Source organism: Pogoniulus pusillus, chromosome 3, assembly GCF_015220805.1.
Source record: "Pogoniulus pusillus isolate bPogPus1 chromosome 3, bPogPus1.pri, whole genome shotgun sequence".
Classification (NCBI taxonomy): Eukaryota; Metazoa; Chordata; class Aves; order Piciformes; family Lybiidae; genus Pogoniulus; species Pogoniulus pusillus.
The window spans coordinates 17,745,062-17,762,954 of NC_087266.1; the positions used below are offsets into that span (position 1 = coordinate 17,745,062).

Sequence of the window (17,893 nt, forward strand, 5' to 3'; positions counted from 1 at the left end):
GCCATGGTGGTGGTAGGATGATTGTTGGACTTGGTCTTGGAGTCCAAAATAATTCTATGAACCATTTTTTTCAGTCCATCAGCATTTTAGAAGCCATCAATGCACAGCCAGCCTTCACGCTTGCATTTTCCTTTTCATACGCACCTACCGGTCAGTGCACCTGATCATACTTAGTCCCACCTCAATCTTGATTTCAGTCAAATGAAATAAATACACACATAGATAGATAGCAGCTATTGAAAGTGTTGCTTGTCTAAATAAATACTTTTATATTCCCACCTACGTGCTTGAGATGCAGTGCTGTACATCATGAGGGCCCGTTCTCAATTGGTTATTGTGGCCTCAGCTGCATATGTGTGGAGTTGCTTCTGGCTTGTCTTGGCTTTTTCAGACAGAGTTCCTTCTGGGTCTGCTTTAGAGGAATAAAAAATGAGAATCATGGAAGTTGTATACAATGTCATTGCTGTCATCTGCATCAACATAATTTTATGCAAACTAGAAATGCAAATTCTAGCTAATTCCAACCTCTGTTGAAGAAGGTGAGGCATAATTTTAAGTAGTCGCAGAAGAAAAAGGTTGGTCTCGCTTACCATTCATACTTGAGCATCCTTTGGCATGTTAGTTCTGTAGGGGTTTCTCAATATGGTGGCCCTTACCTATGAAAATGCAGGATGTGAGAGAGGAAGTGCTATCTTCTGGCAGTATCAGGTTGAGACAGCTGCTGATAACAGCTAGCTACTGAAAGTTGGTGCTCTGCATCTGGATGTTTTTATCTCTGTCATTTTAATATCTTTATATTTTGCTCTGTGTTTTCTGACCAGCTGTAATTGCTTGTAAAAATGGAGGAAGTTGAGAGTTCCATGAAGGACTTCTCTCCTATTACTTTATGACTGTTGCCTTTCAGAACAGAATTGTGTTTGACACAAACCTTTGCTTCAGTCTTGTGATGAATAAGATACCAATTAAGATTTTTAGTGAAATAACACTGTGGTTGTGTTTTATACTTGTGTGTTAAATGAAAAAATAACTATTGTATCCTTTCCTTCTGTTTGCAGGTACAAATGACACTTCCATTGAACTGAACCATGAGTCTTGTATTACATGATCTACTCATTTGTTGTCGTCGTCTTGAAAATGAAAAGGCTGCGGAGCGAAGGGTAAGGAGTTTTCTTTGGATGTGTGCACCTCAGTTAGCAGTGACAGAAATCATTCTTAATGCTTTTTCTTCAAATCCATTTTCAGAAGGAAATTGAAAATTTCAAGCGACTTCTCCGTGATTCTGAAACAGTTCTCCAGCTGGATCGGAATTCTGATTCTAAACAAGGAAAGCACCTGAACTGGGATGCTCTATTTAGGTAGGTTCTGTTTTTTCCTTTGTGACTGGTTACAGGTTTCATATATGGAAGATCATTGTTTTGTCTCCTGTGCCCATCTTTCTGGGGATTGATTTAGACTCCTTGACAGCTTGTAAACAAGGAATTACTTGTGTTAATCTCTACAGGAAGCAAATCTAAATTGGCTGAAAATGAAACACAGCAAACAGACGACTTAAGTGTTAAGTAATTAAACTGATAATTAATTGGGTGATCATTTTTCCTTGCAGAAATGATAGTTACTTCTATCGAAAATTATCTTCTGCATCTACTTCTACAGCAACATGTAGCTCATATGCGGACTTTGGATTGCTCATCAGATTTTTTTTGTGCTATTGACTTCTCCAACACAAAATGTTGGTTTTTAAATTGTAGAAGGTATCCTGGGGTTTGTAGAGGCCCACCTTCAGTATAATTTGCATTAGGTATACTACAAGATTGTACTGAGCATGAATGTGAAAAGTTGTTTTAGCTGCTGAGACAAATGTGTTAGATTTCATGTTAGAAGTGCATCAGAAGTAGTGGTTTTCAATAGGCTGGTGTCTGGTCAGCATTCCATTACTTTTGTTAATTGGGCAGCATTGGAAGAGTTCTTGTTTCATAGATGTACCAGAAAAGAAGTGACAAGTATTTGATAAATTTTATATGTTGCTTTTGAGATGGCAAATAATATACTAGAAATACGTAGGAGGAATACAAAAGGAGGGACTCTGGGGAGAGTACAAATATTGTGCCAGGAAATTGACAGTAATCGCCAGTGACAAACCAGTGAAAATTATAATCTGTTCTTAGTGCTAGAATCTAATCTCTGTGATAATTTTAAATGATGAAGAAATAAAGCTTGAAAATTTTCCCCCAAAAAAGCAACAAAGAATACTTATTTAGTTGTGTAGTGTTATAAATAAAATTACTTAGCACTGCTTTTCTTACTAATTACAAGTCATATGTTTAGTACGTTGCAAAGTCTGAGGGAAGTTTGGTTCCTGTTCAAGTTGCTTCTAGATTATGGTCAAAACTTACGTCTTCTTTTGTAGATTATTTCCATCATGCTTAGACTGTAGCTTGTTTCACTTGACTTTAGTCTTCAAAAATGAGAATTGTGTGAAGAACAAGCACTGACATTTTATGCTAAACTAAACATTTATTTATTTTACTTAGTCATAAATATGTCTTTTATTTTTCAAGTGTCTTGCAGAAATACTTCCAGAAAGAAATTACAAACCTGCACCTAACAAAACCAAATGCCTCTGCTTCAACCCAAACTACTAGACAGAAGAAGATGCAAGAAATTGGAAGTTTGGTCAAATATTTCATCAGACATGCCAATAAAAGTCAGTAATCTATTTTATACAGAATTACTGTTTTGTTTTGATGCTTTACTTTCAACTTTGAATTTTTACTCTGAAGTTCATCTTGTATTTACCTTGCTTACTTCCAGATGTTAAATATCCTCATTTGAATAAATCCTTTGTGCTCCTGTGTCCTGATTGATGTTCATAGTGCCTTTCTCTAGTTATTCCATGTGTGTGTAATGGATATATCCTCTCATAAATTATATTTTTCATAGAAACAGTTGAAGAAGATTCCTAAAAGAGCTGTTTCTGAACTGTAGTATTTTTATTTGGGGCTGCAAAGTAAATACCTATAAACAATTAATTGCAGATTTATCTGCCACGCTTTGGGTTAATTACAGCCTTGCATTGTTTCTTCGTGTAGGAGGACCCAGATTGAAATGCCAGGAACTTCTGATTTATGTCATGGAAATTATAAGAGATCCAACAAGTTGTGCTGTTTACGGATCTGACTGTAGTAGTATTCTCCTAAAAGATATCCTCTCAGTAAGGAAATACTGGTGTGAGATATCCCAGCAGCAGTGGTCAGGTAACATTCTTAAGCCTGCTTTTAAATGGTTTTTCTTATTATGAAGCCTGTTTAGAGGCATTTTAATTTATTTGATGGACTACTGTGTGAGGTACTAGACCAAACACAGAGTAAGAGAGCGCAAGCCTTGAAGACCTAAAGTTGAAATAAGCTTGCAAAGACTATTTGTCTGTGGCTTGCTGAAACATTTAATCAGAATCTGTATGCATGGCTTTCACAGGGCTTAAGATGTGTGTAACTTTACTTCCAGACAAGACCAAATGCTTTTTTCCCCCCTAGTTAACTTTTTGTGAATAATAATAATAAGCTCAATTCAAAATAGTGGTTTCTCTATATTTAATGCAGTGTTTTGCTTTAAGCTTTTTTATGTAATCCCCTGTAATAAATATGTTTGTATTTATATTTGCATATTTACAACACACACACAATATATATATACTTTTCTTAATGCATTTTCAGACTTGCTGGTCCTGTATGGCCAACTATACCTCAGACCTTCTGGGAAGATTAATAGAGTCTTGGTGGCTAGGATAATTCACACACTTACAAGGGGGTACTGCTACCAAACTGATGGGTTAAGTTCTGATATGTTCATCTTCTTTTCAAGAGCAATGCAGTATGCAAGGTATGTCACAGGTGCTTGTTTTGTATGCTGACATCTAATTCTACTGAATAACTCATTTTAAGCCTTTGAGGTTAGGTTTGGATAATAGCAGTTAGTACTTTTTTAGGTATGTTTTATTCTGTCTTCAAACTTTAATTCTTTAAAGTTTTAATAACATCTGTATTTTTAAAGCCAGTAATACTGTGAGTATAGTTACTTTATAGTATTTATATGTAAATGCTTTTTGTGCAAAGAAACAAGATAATTTTTTTCTGGAAGTTTGAGTGTTTGGTTAATGTTACAGGCAGGAGAAGAATACTGCAGGATTGGATCATATTGTTGGAGCAATGAATACCTACTGCAGTAAGTTTGCAGCCAACTGTCGCATAAGGATTTGTAAATTAGGGGAAGAAATTTTGCCTACAGTGCTTTATATATGGACTCAGTACAGACCAAAGGACTCCCTGAAGGAATCAATAATTGAGTTGTTTCATCTCCAAGTTCATATTCATCATCCAAAGGGTGCAAAAACTCAAGAAAAAGGTACAATGAAATGCTCCCTGTTTTTAATTCTGTCAGTGTATGTGAATGTTTGAATTATTGTGTCCTTAATTTTGATACTAAGTCTTAGAAACATTAATGGAAGTGATGATTACTTGTCAGTAGTTTTATGCTTTAGGTTAATACTGAGTGAAAAGAAAAATCAATTTTCAAATCATAATAAGTCCTGTAAAGGTTAGAGGTTCTTTTTTATCAAACTGTGGTTTTAGTTAACTAAATCAAAACACAAAGTCTTTGAGGAACAGAAATAGTAGTTTAGATTGAGTTTAGATTGCCACGTGTTTCATATATTAATGGATGTATTTAAGGCCAGAAATAACTACTGTGGTTTAAATTGACTTACTGTATAAAACAGGTCAGAGAGAATCACTCAGTAGTCACGTTTGTGTCATGGCAGGTTTCAGTTCTAAAATCCTTTTCTTTGAGAGAGTTTTTTTTCCTGTACTTTAACTTTGTCCAAAAATAGCAGAGTTTATCCACAGCAAATGTATCCATTGCAAGTCATTGCAGTCTTTCCAGATATTTTATTCTTAAGTATGATTAGAAATTATTTATTACGAATTTTGTTCCTACCCTAATTATAGGTATATGTTAACTCAATGCTATCTGAACTTTTTTGACTTAATTTACTTTATTCATTCTCCATTGTAAGCCTTGTTTCATGGGCTTGAATTTCTTAAAGCTTTATATGCTTTACTGTGATTTTGCCTGTGTTCTGTTTGTTGTAGGTAGGTTTACATATCCCATTAAGTGGGTGGTGCATGTTACTTTTTATGTTTTTTTGCATGGGCAGGTGCATATGACTCAACAAAATGGCAAAATATCTTACATAACCTATATGATCTGCTGGTGAATGAAATAAATCTCATTAGTAGTAGAGGAAAATATTCTTCAGGGTCACGTAATATTGCTGTAAAGGAAAATTTGATTGACTTAATGGCTGATATCTGTCATCAGGTAACATTTTCATTCAAATATAAAGTTGGCTACGTATTTATTGCATTATATGTTTGGCTTTTAAAGTAATATAACTTCAGTGTTTTCTCAGTCATTTACTGAAGTAAATGATTTATTTATGTTTCATTGTTTTGTTCAGTTTAGAAATGTGTAGATTCCTAAAGCATATTAGACTTCACTAGTGTTGCTCATTAGACTATAAGGAGAGCTTCTGTCATGGTAAAGAATAATAAATAATTGTGTCTGCCTCTTGAGAGATTTTCTATACAGTATAAAAATCACTGTTTACTTGGACATTTCATTTTCCCCATGAATGCCTTTTTTTTTTTTTTTAATTGGCATACATTTACATTGTTCTATCTAAAAGGTTTTTACAGAGGATACCAAAGTTCTGGAAGTTGCCCCAACATATGCTATTTCACAAAAAGAGTCCAGCGATGAAACGATGCCAAAGAAGCGGAGGAGGATTGAACGAGGCTGGGAGGTAGTTCGAGACAACCTGCAAAGATCCCAGAAGGATTTTGATGTGATACCTTGGTAATAACATCTTTACCTGAAGCAAATATCACCACAGATATCTTTTTACATTTAACGTTGTGCTTTCACATTAGGTGTCTGCACGTATCAAAGTGCTAACATTAGGCTATCACAACATTTGTAAAGTGGTGAAGTGTTCCTAGCATTCTTGCTTTAAAAGCTGTTCTTTGGTTTCCTAAGAATTAGTAAATGAGGTCTGGTAAACTTTATGGTAAACTCTTTTTTTTAACCCGTCCTTTGTGCTAGTTATTACCAGTCTTTATTTATAAGGTGTTGTGTACATGATCCTGCCTTATGCCTGTTAGGAAATTAATATGTGATATACTGCTTTCTGAGGTTGGCTGTGTCTTACACAGCAGCTCTTAACAGTTTGGCCATTTTTCGGCTAGTTCACATTTTTTTGTAATACCTGGACCTTGATTGAGTGACTTATGAACCAGAGGTAGAGCTACACATCTTCTATTTCTGGCTGCTACAGGACTCTGTAGCAGAGATCATAGTGGGGAGTCAAGTCATTGATAAAAAAACATAGCTAGATTTCTCTAGAACTTAACAGCTGTAGTCCTAAGCCCAAGAATGTTGACTTTTTAGCTAAGATCAATTACACTGGATGGTTTTCACTGGATGGTTGCTGCTGTTGCTACTGTTTGTCACTGCTGTACAAGATCCTAGAACAAGGTAGCTGCTTGGGAATTGTGTCTTCAACTGAAACAACAAACTGTGTGTTTATTCCTCTCAATATTGAGGCAGAGTGGCTGCTTAGGACCCAGTTAATGTTAACATGTGATTCTGTGTGGAGGTGGAAATCTCCCAAGAAATACTGTGAGTACTGTAATTTTCTAATCTGAGTGAAGTTGCAACCATTGCTATGAGGAAAACTCTTCCAATTTACCGTCCTCGTCTAAACATTTTGTTGATTTGATCAATTTTATTTTTCTTACCTTCATAGGTGATGTTTCCTATGTATGTAATTTCATCTTTGAGGTTCCTTCCTCAGAGTGTGGCAGCCTTTTTCTGGAGAAAAATTGCTTTTTTTCCTGAAATGTTCTTCCCTTGTGATCAGAAATCAGTGAACTTGTGAAAAATAAGAAATCAATGAAGTTGCCTTGTAGGAAATCATTAGTAAAAGGCTAGACAAGCAGATTTACAAGTAAAACCATTAGAAATACTGAATCTTTAACCTTTGATAGTAAACAAATCTGCTCGCTACTGAAGCGCAAATGTGAAATGACAATCAGAAACTGTTCATGTAGTTTTGAAGACACAAATTTATCTGTGTTTGTTGTTAATTGCTTCACTTTGTTTTTAAGGTTACAGATTACAGCTCAATTAATATCGAAATATCCCACGAGTCTTCCTAACAGTGAGCTACCTCCTTTACTCAGTGTACTTCACCAGTTACTGCCTCCGCAGCGCCGAGGGGAAAGGACCCCACATGTGCTGAAGTGTCTTACAGAGGTAGCTTTGTGTCAGAACCAGAAAACTGATCTGAAAAGCACTCACAAATTTGAGCTCCAGAGGATCTGGGCAAAGATTTGTTCTCTTACCATACGTAGTGTAAGTTTCCAGCAAATTGAAGTGGAGAGCTTTGGGCTACTTGGAGCTATGATTCAAGGAAACCTTATTGTAACAGATAAAGAACTCTGGAAGATGTTTTCAGGACCTGCATGCAAACCTTCAAGGTAAAACAGGAAGCAAGAAGAACGTTTTGTGTCTGATTGACATTGCTCTTTACTGTGCAGCCAAAACCACTGTATGATTCCAAATAGTATTACTGTTCTTGTGTTTCTAATTAAGAACTTGAAACAGACATGAACACATACGTAAGTCTGAAAGCAGAGGCAGGAGAGACAAGCAATTGAAAATAAAAATTCATCACATTTTGAATTGACTGAAAATTTAAAGAGGACTATAAAATCCCACTGTGAAAGAGATGTTGATTGTTTTTGAAGTTATACAGTATGTTTTCTAAATGTATTCTGATTCTGCATTGAGTCCTCTGAAATAGTCTTTAAAATAGACAAGAAATGTCTGTAAAAGCTGATATACAGCTTTTGAAAATGCAGAGGCTCTAGTAAAGGATTTTTCCACTATACATGCTTATTAACTTGCTTATGTGGTTGATACTTCCTGAGGGTACATAAATACTGACTTTATTTGAGAGTGATGACCAACAAACGTTGTGTTGTTTCTCACAAATGCCCTCTGCTGTGTTTTTGTTGTAGTTCTGCTGTATATTGTTTATCACTAGTGATGTCTGCCTATTCAGTGCCAGAAAATTTGGACATAGGAGTGGAACAGAATAATTGTGAAAGAAATCCAAGTTCTGTGTTAAAGGAGGCAATAATGAAATGGGTACTGTCCTGCTGTTTGGAGGAGGAAATGGAGGAATGTGCAGAGTTGCCTGCTGTGCTCTGCAGGTAAAATATGTGTGACATAATTTTATATGTAGAAATACCACCCTGTATCACAGAAAATGGCTTAAAGAAAAGTGGATTTCCAGGATTGGAATAGGTTAATGCTTTGGTGGAGTCTATAGGGGTTTTAAGCTTACTGTGGAATGTCATTCTGGGGATGTAATTCAGTAACCTGCCCATAGCAGAGCAGATACATGAACTATGTGTTGGAAATCTTAACTGAATATATGCGCTTCTTTGAAGATACACTGGTGAATGTTTGAGTGTGCTTCAGGAACCCCAAGAGCAAGAAGATACAGAATGCTTTTCTTTTTTTTTACAGCCATTTTCCTCATCTTCTATTACAAAAAATACTTGTGAGCCTTACCATGAAGAACTGTAGAGCTGCCATGATTTTCTTCCAAAATGATATTAAATGGTATGTTTTTTTAACTCAATCATTATAGATACTTAAGCTTCTTATATTTGGCATTTTAGCAAGCAGAAACAATGAAATGCATAATTCCTCAAGCTCTCCTGCATCTTTCTGTACAACATTTTCCATACCCCATAAAAATAATAATGGTTTTGCAATTTGCTAAGGTACTTTAAGGCAGACATTAAAGTAGTCTCTTGCTTACAGTCAGAGCTTTGGGTAATGAAAAAAATACTTTGTAAAGAACATATGCATCATCTTTCTTCAGCAATACTGCTAAATATTTGGCTCTTTATCCAGAGCTACGTTAGGCATTTTTACCTCTCCATGATTAAGTTTTCACATAATTCGTATCTTTATACAAATATTTATTCATGTTTTTTAGCATTTGCTTCCATTCCAAAGAAACATATCTTAAGGGTTTTCTTGAAGATACCTGCTAAGTGGAAAGTTGCCTGATGCTTACTGTCCATATGTCCCCTTCCACTCCACCTGTATCTTGTGGCTCCATCCACGCATTACTTGAGTCACCCAGAGTCACTATATGAATGCTATTGAACCTTCCACTAATTGTATGTTGAAGCTATTGGACTGTATCCAGTTTCTTCTTAATTAAACAAAAATGTGTATAACTTATTCTGATAGATGATAAGACTTCCCCACTACAGGTTTAAAATGCTGGTTTCAAGTTTGTGGATGTCTGCTTCAGTTGTATAAAGTAGGTTGAGGTCAGCCATCTTAGCAGAAAACAGCTGCTGCTGTATGAACTGCGCTAAAAAGTATGATCTGTGTGCAGGCTTCCTTGTTCATTGCAGGTTCTTCAGATAGAGATATTCCACAACGAAGTTAAAGATCAACCAGAGTTTGGAAGCACAAATATAAAATACTTTATTTTGCTTCTGTTTATTTCTTGTGTTTAAATAATAGTTTTAAAGACTTTTAAGTTGTATACTGACTGGTAAAATATTTTTGTTTCTTTCTTCAAGTGTTCAACACTTGCAGGGGAAAGAAGAGAACAATTTTTCTGAAATTGAAGAGCTGTATCTGCAGACAACATTTGATGAAATGGATATTTTCACTAATTTTGCCGTCAATGTTGCCGATAAAAATGTGTCTGGTTCAAGGCTTGCCATCAACCAAAATCTTAGGGAAAGACTAGAGAACTGTCTTTCAGCAATGTCAGAAAAGCTTTTAAACAGCTGTGCTCCTAAAGTAAGTTTGAAAATTCTTTCACCCTTATATTTGTGCTCTCAGACAATATGTTTTCATGATAAAGCATATAAAATTTTGTTCCTTTTGCTGCTAAAAATGAACCACAGGCATTAAAAAAAATGATGTTTTCATAAGTGCTTGGGAATACGTAGAAGCTGCATAGAAGTGGAAGTGTGTGCAAAGTTGTCAAATAAATCACCTATACTCTGTGATGGTGGTTTCAGCTTCTGTGCCTCTGTCTCTTACTGGTTTTCAGCCAAGATAGCCTTAGACCCAGAGGTCTCTAGTAGTTGGGTTTTGTAAAAAGAGGCAGCTGTGTAAGGGAGTAATTGTAAAGGAAGCTGCAAATACAAACTACATTAACAGGATCGCAGTCAGTGCTCAAGGGATTATTACCCTTTACCCAGTGCTCTTAGACAGCATCTCAAATACTGCATCCACTTCTGGACCTCCCAGTACAAGATGGACATCTGCTTGGCAGTGGAGGCTACTGAAATGGTGGAAGACAAAGAAGAATCTGTGCTTGTTCAGCCTGGAGCGAAGATGGCTTTAGGGAGACCTAGCAGGCTTTGAAGGGAGCCTGCCAGTGCCCGTATGACTGTCTAGAAGGCAAAAGCCATGCTATTTAAAGTGATGCATTTCTGTACAGCACTGAAAGATGAGAGACAGCAGAGTTCAGAGCAGTTCACATGGGATGCAAGAATAATTTTATGTGTGTGAGGTAAATGGGTAGACAGTGGTACAGATTGCACTGCCTGAGAGGTTGTGGAGTCTTCATCTTTGGAGGTTTTCAAGCCCTGACTGGATCAAGCTTTGACTAACCTGGTCTGACCTCAGAGCCAAACTGCACAGGAAATTGAATCAATTACCTGCTGACATCCCTTCCAGCCTGGACTATCCTGCGATTCTATTGTTTGGAACATCACAGTATCTATCCTTTGGAGAAAAGGCTTGTAGAGGAAGAGCTACCACATAATGGTAAAGAACTGTGAAAACAAAAGCAGCAGGCTTTTTAAACTTCCAGGTCCTTTGACAGGCTACTGCTGGCTTTAATGTAGTGGTGTGCCTTTCCTGCAGTATTGTTAAGGTCCTGTAATTTTGGGTGAGCCAAAAGAGTCAGCACCAACGTTTGAAACAAGTTCATGGCAATTAATAGCTACAAACCTTATCCCTGGGTTTTGCATTGTCGACAGTGTCATATATGCATAAGTCACATCTTTTATTGTAGATACTTGCTTTTCAAGAATGATCCTTTTTAGTCTCCCCTGAGAAATTAAGACAAATAATTGCTTGTCTGCTCTTTCTCCTGATTTGATCCATACAATTTATACATGTTAAAAAGGGATCTCTGAAGTGCCCCTGCAATACGTCTCCTTGAATAACACTCTATGCCATTTGCTGACACGGCAGCTGCTAACAAGCACTCCCTCTTGTATTGGCAGAGGTAAAACAGATTAAGAGAGCATGTGGGAAGAGCTGAAATTATTGTTGTGATGGAATCCAGAGGAGAGGGAGAATGTAAAGTGTTGTGAAAGAAGAAAGCATATGGGCCATGTGGCATACGGAGATTATTATAGCAGGGAGAGGCAAAAGGACTTCAAAGGGAGCTGAGGCAACTGTAGTACAAAACACTGGGGTGCAGATTTTGATGAAATTTTCTATATATGTTTTTAAAAGACTCTGAAGAATTAATGTATTTTTTGGGGAAAGTTTAATGATAAACCACTCATACTGTGTATTTCACATAGTTTAAGGCTGTTGCTGCAGAAGACCTTGTTCGATGTGCCAGTCTCTTGATGGGTGTTCTTGCTTGCTATTGCTACACTGGGCTATTTAAAGAGGAAGATGCCTATAAATCAGAGTTGTTCCAGAAAGCCAGGGTAAGTGAAGAAACTACTAATAGAAAATAATTGTAAAAATTCTACTCATACTGATGCATTTTTAGAGTGTGAGTAGTTCCACTGGTTTCTGCTTACAAAAAGACAAATGAGAGGGGGCAAATGGGGGTTGGACTCAATGATCTCCTTAGGTCCCTTCCAACCCCTAGTACCCTGTGAGAGAGGTTTAAATTTGTTACTGCTGCTGAAAGAGAGGAGTTGCTGAAATTCTGTTAGCGCAGAAATTAATCAGTTTTGCAGTGGAGTATATGCTAAAATGTTGATACATTTCTGAGTCACTTCTTGTCCTTGGCTAACACAGCCTGCTCTCACAAGTCCCACTACCTCCAAGCAGATGGGAGGGAAAATAACACCAAAAAAAATCTGGGTTGAGATGAAGAATTTACTGATATGATATGCTATCCAGTTACCTTAACAAAAGCAAAAGCAGCAGCAGAAGCCAGTAATAAAATGGTTCCCCCAGCATCCAGAAGCCAGTCCATTGGAAAAAGTTCCAGTGTCCCAAACACAGAAACTAGAAGCAGCAACTGGAACAGGAAGCCTCTCGTGTTACAGTCTGAATTTCCAGCCCCGTGATACTTCAGCCAGCACTTTCATTTTGAAGCTAGTATTGACAGCACCATAGTGTTGAATATCAGCAGCAGATTCAGCTCAACCCATGACATTCTCCACCCATAATTCTATACCATCTACATCATGCCCAGCAGCAAGTAACATTATACAGCATATATCTCACAGCAGTCCATTCTCACTCAAAAGGAGATCACTTTGTGCTACACAACAGGCTTCTTACTGCAGATACTCTGAAGCTGTACTCTGATTCAGTACAGTCCGGATCAGTCCGTGACCAGTCCAAGTGGTGGGGCTGTGTTTCCGCTCCTGGGACAGTTTATTCCAGTGACTCCTTCCACTTCTCCAAGTAAAAGCAAACTGTGATTTGTGTTCTGGTGCTGTTTGCCCAACACATCCAGCTGTTGGGATCCCCTTGTGATACCATTAATAGAAATTGGTTTTAACCCTTGTGGTTTGGTGACATCAGTACACTCTGCATCTTTTAAAAAACCTAAAATAATCATGGACATGTGGACAAAGGATTGCTTAAAGCCTAACAAGTATGCAGGTATTTTGGAAGATCATTTGATGATTTAAACCAGCATGAAAGCAGTGTTTATTACTGTTATTCCTACTACTATCTGAGGTGGTTTCGTGCTTAAATATAGAAACTTGAAACTTGCACATTAGGGAAAGATGCTGTGTTTTTGCTATGAAAATATCAATATTTCAGGCAGGTCTAGGCCATTTTTTTCTCACTTCTGAAGTAGCATAGGTGAAACAAAAATCAAAGAAAAAGAAATCCAAACTCTTGTTGATATGCACTGTAAATATCAAAGCTGTTTAAATGAGAATCATGTCTCTTTCTATCTGTGTATGTGCAAATGTATAAAGGAAATCAACTGAGGTATTTTAACTCTTTTATATTTTTCCTAGTCTCTCATTCACTATGCTGGAGAAAGCATTTCTCAGTCTAAAAACAAACTAAATGAAGATGCCCAGATCAGCTCACTGAGGAATTTGATAATGCAGTGTACAAAATGTTTATGCAATTGTACCAAGGTAAAATTTGTAAAATAATTTATATGTCTTTCTTTTTAATATCATGCATGTGATACTTCAAAAAAAAAATAACCTGTGTGTACATCTTGCTTTCTTACAGAACAGTACCAGTAAGATGCTGTCTAATATATTCCTGCATTTGTTTACATCAAAATTCATGAATGATCTTGCAGATATTTGCAAAAATCTGGTATGTTCTATCTCTGTGTGCAGTGCTCTTCTGTGAGAGGATTTGTTTTACAATAATTGAGATACTTATGGCTGATAAAATAAATCAAAATACAGTGAGTTTTATGGAGAATTCCTATCTGGAAACTAATTTCTGTCTAGCATTTAAACACAGGTGTAGGGGAAAAAAATGAAAGCAGATGGACAACATTTGATCAAGGTTAGCATGCCAGCTCCCATTAAAAACAAACAAACCCCAACAAATTGTTTTACTTTTGGATTTTTTTTTAAGTGGTGTATTAAAACATATACAGATTTTATGCTACAGAAATAATTCCCTCATCATGCTTGTGTTACAGAACAGAACTATAACTTGTGTAGTTTTAAAAGCTTCTTTTTATTTTGTTGTTTGATGGACTTATGTACCTTAAAACACTTTAAAGTTGTTTGTTATACAGGTAGTAAGCCTCCTATCTGTAAATGAGTCTCCTTTCTCCATGTTTAGCACAATACTTAAAACTTAATCTTTTTGGAACATTGTCCTGTAGTCAGGTCTAGGTAGGCAGAATCCTTTGTGTTTTTCAGGTGATGATAAGCTGAGAGTCCTTATCTTCTTAAGGACTTGTTCACTTGTCGTCTGATGGGGAAAGTAGTAATGAGAAAAAAGGTCACCTCCATTCCGTCCGTTTCTCTGTGATTGTGAAGTGTAGTGAGAAGTTTATGAGTATTGTAGAGAATTTGGTTTTAAATGCTGACAGTGTCCGTGGCACTATCTAAAACAGAGACTAGTATCTATCTTAGGAAGATTGTACTCTAAAGGGAATAGTTCCACTCAAACAGTTTACCTGTGTAAAAGATTTATCACAAAGGATGAAGTTCATCATTTTAGTGTATCTCTTGCTGTCTTTACCCATTCTAGTTCACTGGGAAATTCATAGAATCATGGAATGGTTTAGATTGGAATGGATATCTACAAGATCATCTACTCTAATCCCCAATTGTAGAGTCATTCCTTGTGTTACACCTGTGGTATGTTTCCTGTCCTTAATAGCCGTGTTTAAAAGCAGGTGGTGTTTTTGCCAGATGACATATACTGGAAAACCAAGTGAACTGGGAGAAGTGGATCTTACAGGGAATGATCCTGAAGAGAGCATAATGGAATTAGATAACCAAGTATCTGATGACCTGTTTGATGATCATTCTGTGACTGACATTAGCGATACAAATGAACCTGGTGAGATGCAAAACATAACAGGTAAGTGTTCTCTGCGTATTTGCAAAAGCTGCTTTTCAGAAATTGCTCTGTGCTTGAAAGACAGTAAGATACAAAATTGTGCACTTTATTAATAGCTGAAACAGGTAGTGGTTGAATTAGGTGTTTTCTAACAAGTGGTAATTCTTTTGTACCTCATTAGGAAAATGCAAGCAGGGAAGCTATAGCTGACTTGTTAAAAGTCAGGTAGAAGCTTTCAAAAAGGTGAGATAAGAAAGTGTCTGTAGGATACTTCTGTGCTTCATTAAAAGTAGTCCTGTTTAACTTACCTAGTTTTCTTGAACTTCATTCTTAATGAAGTCAACTTTATTTTGTGGACCAGCGGATGAACAGGAGCACAAATATGTCTGTTTATTCCTCTTAGGAGCTCCAAACACTGATGTTCTTCTTAGTTTAAATTCTGTATTAAAATGGTGTGTATCTTACTTCTTAATCGGGAGATTTATTGAGGGAGAAGAAAATCAGGATATTACATTTATAGGTGGGACTTGATGATCTTGAAAGTCTTTTCCAACCTGGTTAATTCTGTGATTCCATTATTAATGCCACAAAATGTGGCTAGTCTTTTTTGCCCATCATGTTGAATAAGTGTCTCTAAAAGTATCATCCCATAAATAATTCAGATAAATAAAGTTTGCAATTGCAGAATGTTTCAAATGTGACAGGAAGATGAAATTTGTAAGTATTTCTTTCAAGTTACAATTGACATTTCCACATGGATATTGGTGTAATAATAATTTTAATTGTTTCAGTTTTGGGAAAGCTTTGGATCCATAGCTTAAAATATGTCCTAAGTTAGAGTTAACAATATCACACAGCTGCTGGTGGTTCTGCTGAGTTCGTTGTACCCTTGATGGAGAAATCAACCATGTGGATGAGCATATAAAATTTAAAAACCTCTGCTTTATGTATGGGCATGTAAAATTAAAAAGCTCTGGTTTAGAGAGGACCCTTGTAGAAGTGTAAAATAAATTCAGGAACCTGCAACTGATGCAGTAGCTGCTCAATAATAAATAAAGATTGTTAGTAGTTTTAGCTATTCTGAGAATTTTAGGTGAGTTTTGTAAAGACCTAAAATGTTACCAACTTTCTTATTGTCATTGGAGAAACATTTCTTACATGTAAATTTTCTTTTCAGGTGCTTTGAGCCCATTAGCTGAAGAACAGTTGACGAAGCAGGATTTACTTCTTCTTGAAATTCTGAGGTTCTTGTGCATTTGTGTAACTACAGCTCAAATTCATACAGTGAGCTTTACAGCCTCTGATATACGGAGAAAGCTGTTAATGCTTACTGATGGCAGTGTCTTTGACAGTGCTAAGCCATTGCATCTGCATGTGGTGAGTGTGAGCTTTTTTTACAGCAGACCCACTCTGTATTTGCACTGTTTTTAAATCTCTGTATTTACATCAGTTTTGTATTGTCGTCAGTCCTTGAGGAGATACTAAAGTGGCTGCTTTTAGTGATCTGAAGTTTGCTGTGGTCAGGGAAAGACTAATTAGAATTTGTAAGCCAGAAGATAAAGAATTGAGAGTATAAACATTTTGCCTTTAATAATTTGTTAAATTGCTAGGAATAGTCTTTGTAGTAGTATGGAATCTATATTTTTGACTGCCAAACCTGAACATTTCGTGAGCCAATTTACTGTGTAACAGCATTAAAAGATGTTCAGAGTCTGACATAAACACTGACAATAAATATTCTTGTTAAGTGATTTCATGTAAGAGTTACTGAAAATAGGTTATAGTTTTTCATGTTGGCTGTTTATTTTTTTTAAGTATGATTTTTCATTTTGGTTTGTTGTTTTTTTACTCCCTAGTATTTGCTCCTTTTGCGAGAGCTCCCTGTTGAAGACTACCACTTGCCTGAGGATGATGTTGTTATGCTCCTTAGGCCTCTTTCGTAAGAAAGAAACTATTCAGCATGTATTAGAGGTATTTTAGTTCAGCTGATAGAGGACTTGGGTGCTGTTTAGTGTTTCAAGATATTTTTTTCTGTCTTTTCTTTTACAGCGCTGTGTGTTCTTTGTATCGTCGAGATCAAGAAGTTTGTAGAGTAATACTGAATAATTTGCTTCCTATAGTAGTAGGGTTGGCTCAGTCCAACACAGATGCTGAAGAGACAGGGAATGCCCAAGGACAATTTTTGACAGTTGTTGGAGCCTTTTGGTATGTTTTATCTATTTAATGCAGAAGTCTGTTGGGCATAAGTTTTTAACTTTGCTCTCAGTGTGAAGGTTGTAGTGCTGTTGTGTGTCCTGTTGTTGGTATCCTATGTTATCTTTATGCAGCATTTAACCTCTCAGATTTTTTCTGTTCTATTTGTAATGAAGAATCATATCACCCTTAAGCTAGTATTAGAACAGTAAATGCTGCACTCTTGTGTGTTAGTGAAGATTGCTTGTACTCTAAATTGTTTGCAATTGTAGATTATCAGTAAAAACATGACTACCGAGCACAGAGGAATGAGCTGTGAACAGCAGATACTGATTTGTTAGGCTTTTTCTCAAAATTGTTGGCAACAAAAGTTTATTACTCAATCTTCCTTATTTTAGGCATTTGGCGCAAGGAGGAAAATGCACAGCACCAGTAAGAGTGGCCCTTTTAAACTGCATGAAAGCCTTGCTTGAGGTAAGATCAGATTTTCTGATGCTCATCAGCATGTTAAGTAGATACTTAAGCTGGACTTAAAAGCAGTAGCTAAACATGTTTTGCATACACCAAGGTGTATTCCATTGTAAATCTTCTTTATATTTTAAACTGCAATATTCATTTTCTTCAGGCTGATCCTCATTGCAAGTGGGCAGTCCTTAATGTGATAAATCAGGATCTACCTGTGAGTGATGCCTTCCCACATTTTCTTGCAGACAGTCACCATCAAGTTCGCATTCTTGCTGCAAAGTCGATTACCAGGTGACAATGTAGATATTTTCCCTCTTTATAGGAATAACAGTTTAACTGAACTAACCATTTTTATTACAAGTGC

At 36.5% G+C, this 17,893-nt stretch overlaps 1 protein-coding gene across 3 annotated transcripts in view; it reads left to right on the top strand.

Annotated features, from left to right (window-relative positions):
* Window positions 1-17,893, top strand: part of ATM (ATM serine/threonine kinase) — a 68,669-nt gene that overhangs the window by 1,452 nt on the left and 49,324 nt on the right. For 2 of the 3 annotated variants that reach the window (XM_064171073.1, XM_064171092.1), the window contains exons 2-23: window positions 75-150; window positions 1,056-1,157; window positions 1,243-1,355; window positions 2,559-2,704; window positions 3,090-3,254; window positions 3,714-3,879; window positions 4,163-4,401; window positions 5,213-5,376; window positions 5,744-5,913; window positions 7,224-7,595; window positions 8,139-8,333; window positions 8,653-8,748; window positions 9,732-9,957; window positions 11,706-11,837; window positions 13,344-13,469; window positions 13,570-13,659; window positions 14,721-14,892; window positions 16,049-16,248; window positions 16,728-16,810; window positions 16,921-17,076; window positions 17,463-17,538; window positions 17,690-17,820. In XM_064171073.1, coding sequence (XP_064027143.1) covers window positions 1,086-1,157; window positions 1,243-1,355; window positions 2,559-2,704; window positions 3,090-3,254; window positions 3,714-3,879; window positions 4,163-4,401; window positions 5,213-5,376; window positions 5,744-5,913; window positions 7,224-7,595; window positions 8,139-8,333; window positions 8,653-8,748; window positions 9,732-9,957; window positions 11,706-11,837; window positions 13,344-13,469; window positions 13,570-13,659; window positions 14,721-14,892; window positions 16,049-16,248; window positions 16,728-16,810; window positions 16,921-17,076; window positions 17,463-17,538; window positions 17,690-17,820 — 3,290 coding nt within the window. In that variant the 5' untranslated portion in view covers window positions 75-150; window positions 1,056-1,085. The remainder of the gene's footprint in view (window positions 1-74; window positions 151-1,055; window positions 1,158-1,242; window positions 1,356-2,558; window positions 2,705-3,089; window positions 3,255-3,713; window positions 3,880-4,162; window positions 4,402-5,212; window positions 5,377-5,743; window positions 5,914-7,223; window positions 7,596-8,138; window positions 8,334-8,652; window positions 8,749-9,731; window positions 9,958-11,705; window positions 11,838-13,343; window positions 13,470-13,569; window positions 13,660-14,720; window positions 14,893-16,048; window positions 16,249-16,727; window positions 16,811-16,920; window positions 17,077-17,462; window positions 17,539-17,689; window positions 17,821-17,893) is intronic. The other variant, XM_064171083.1, reaches the window with a different exon arrangement.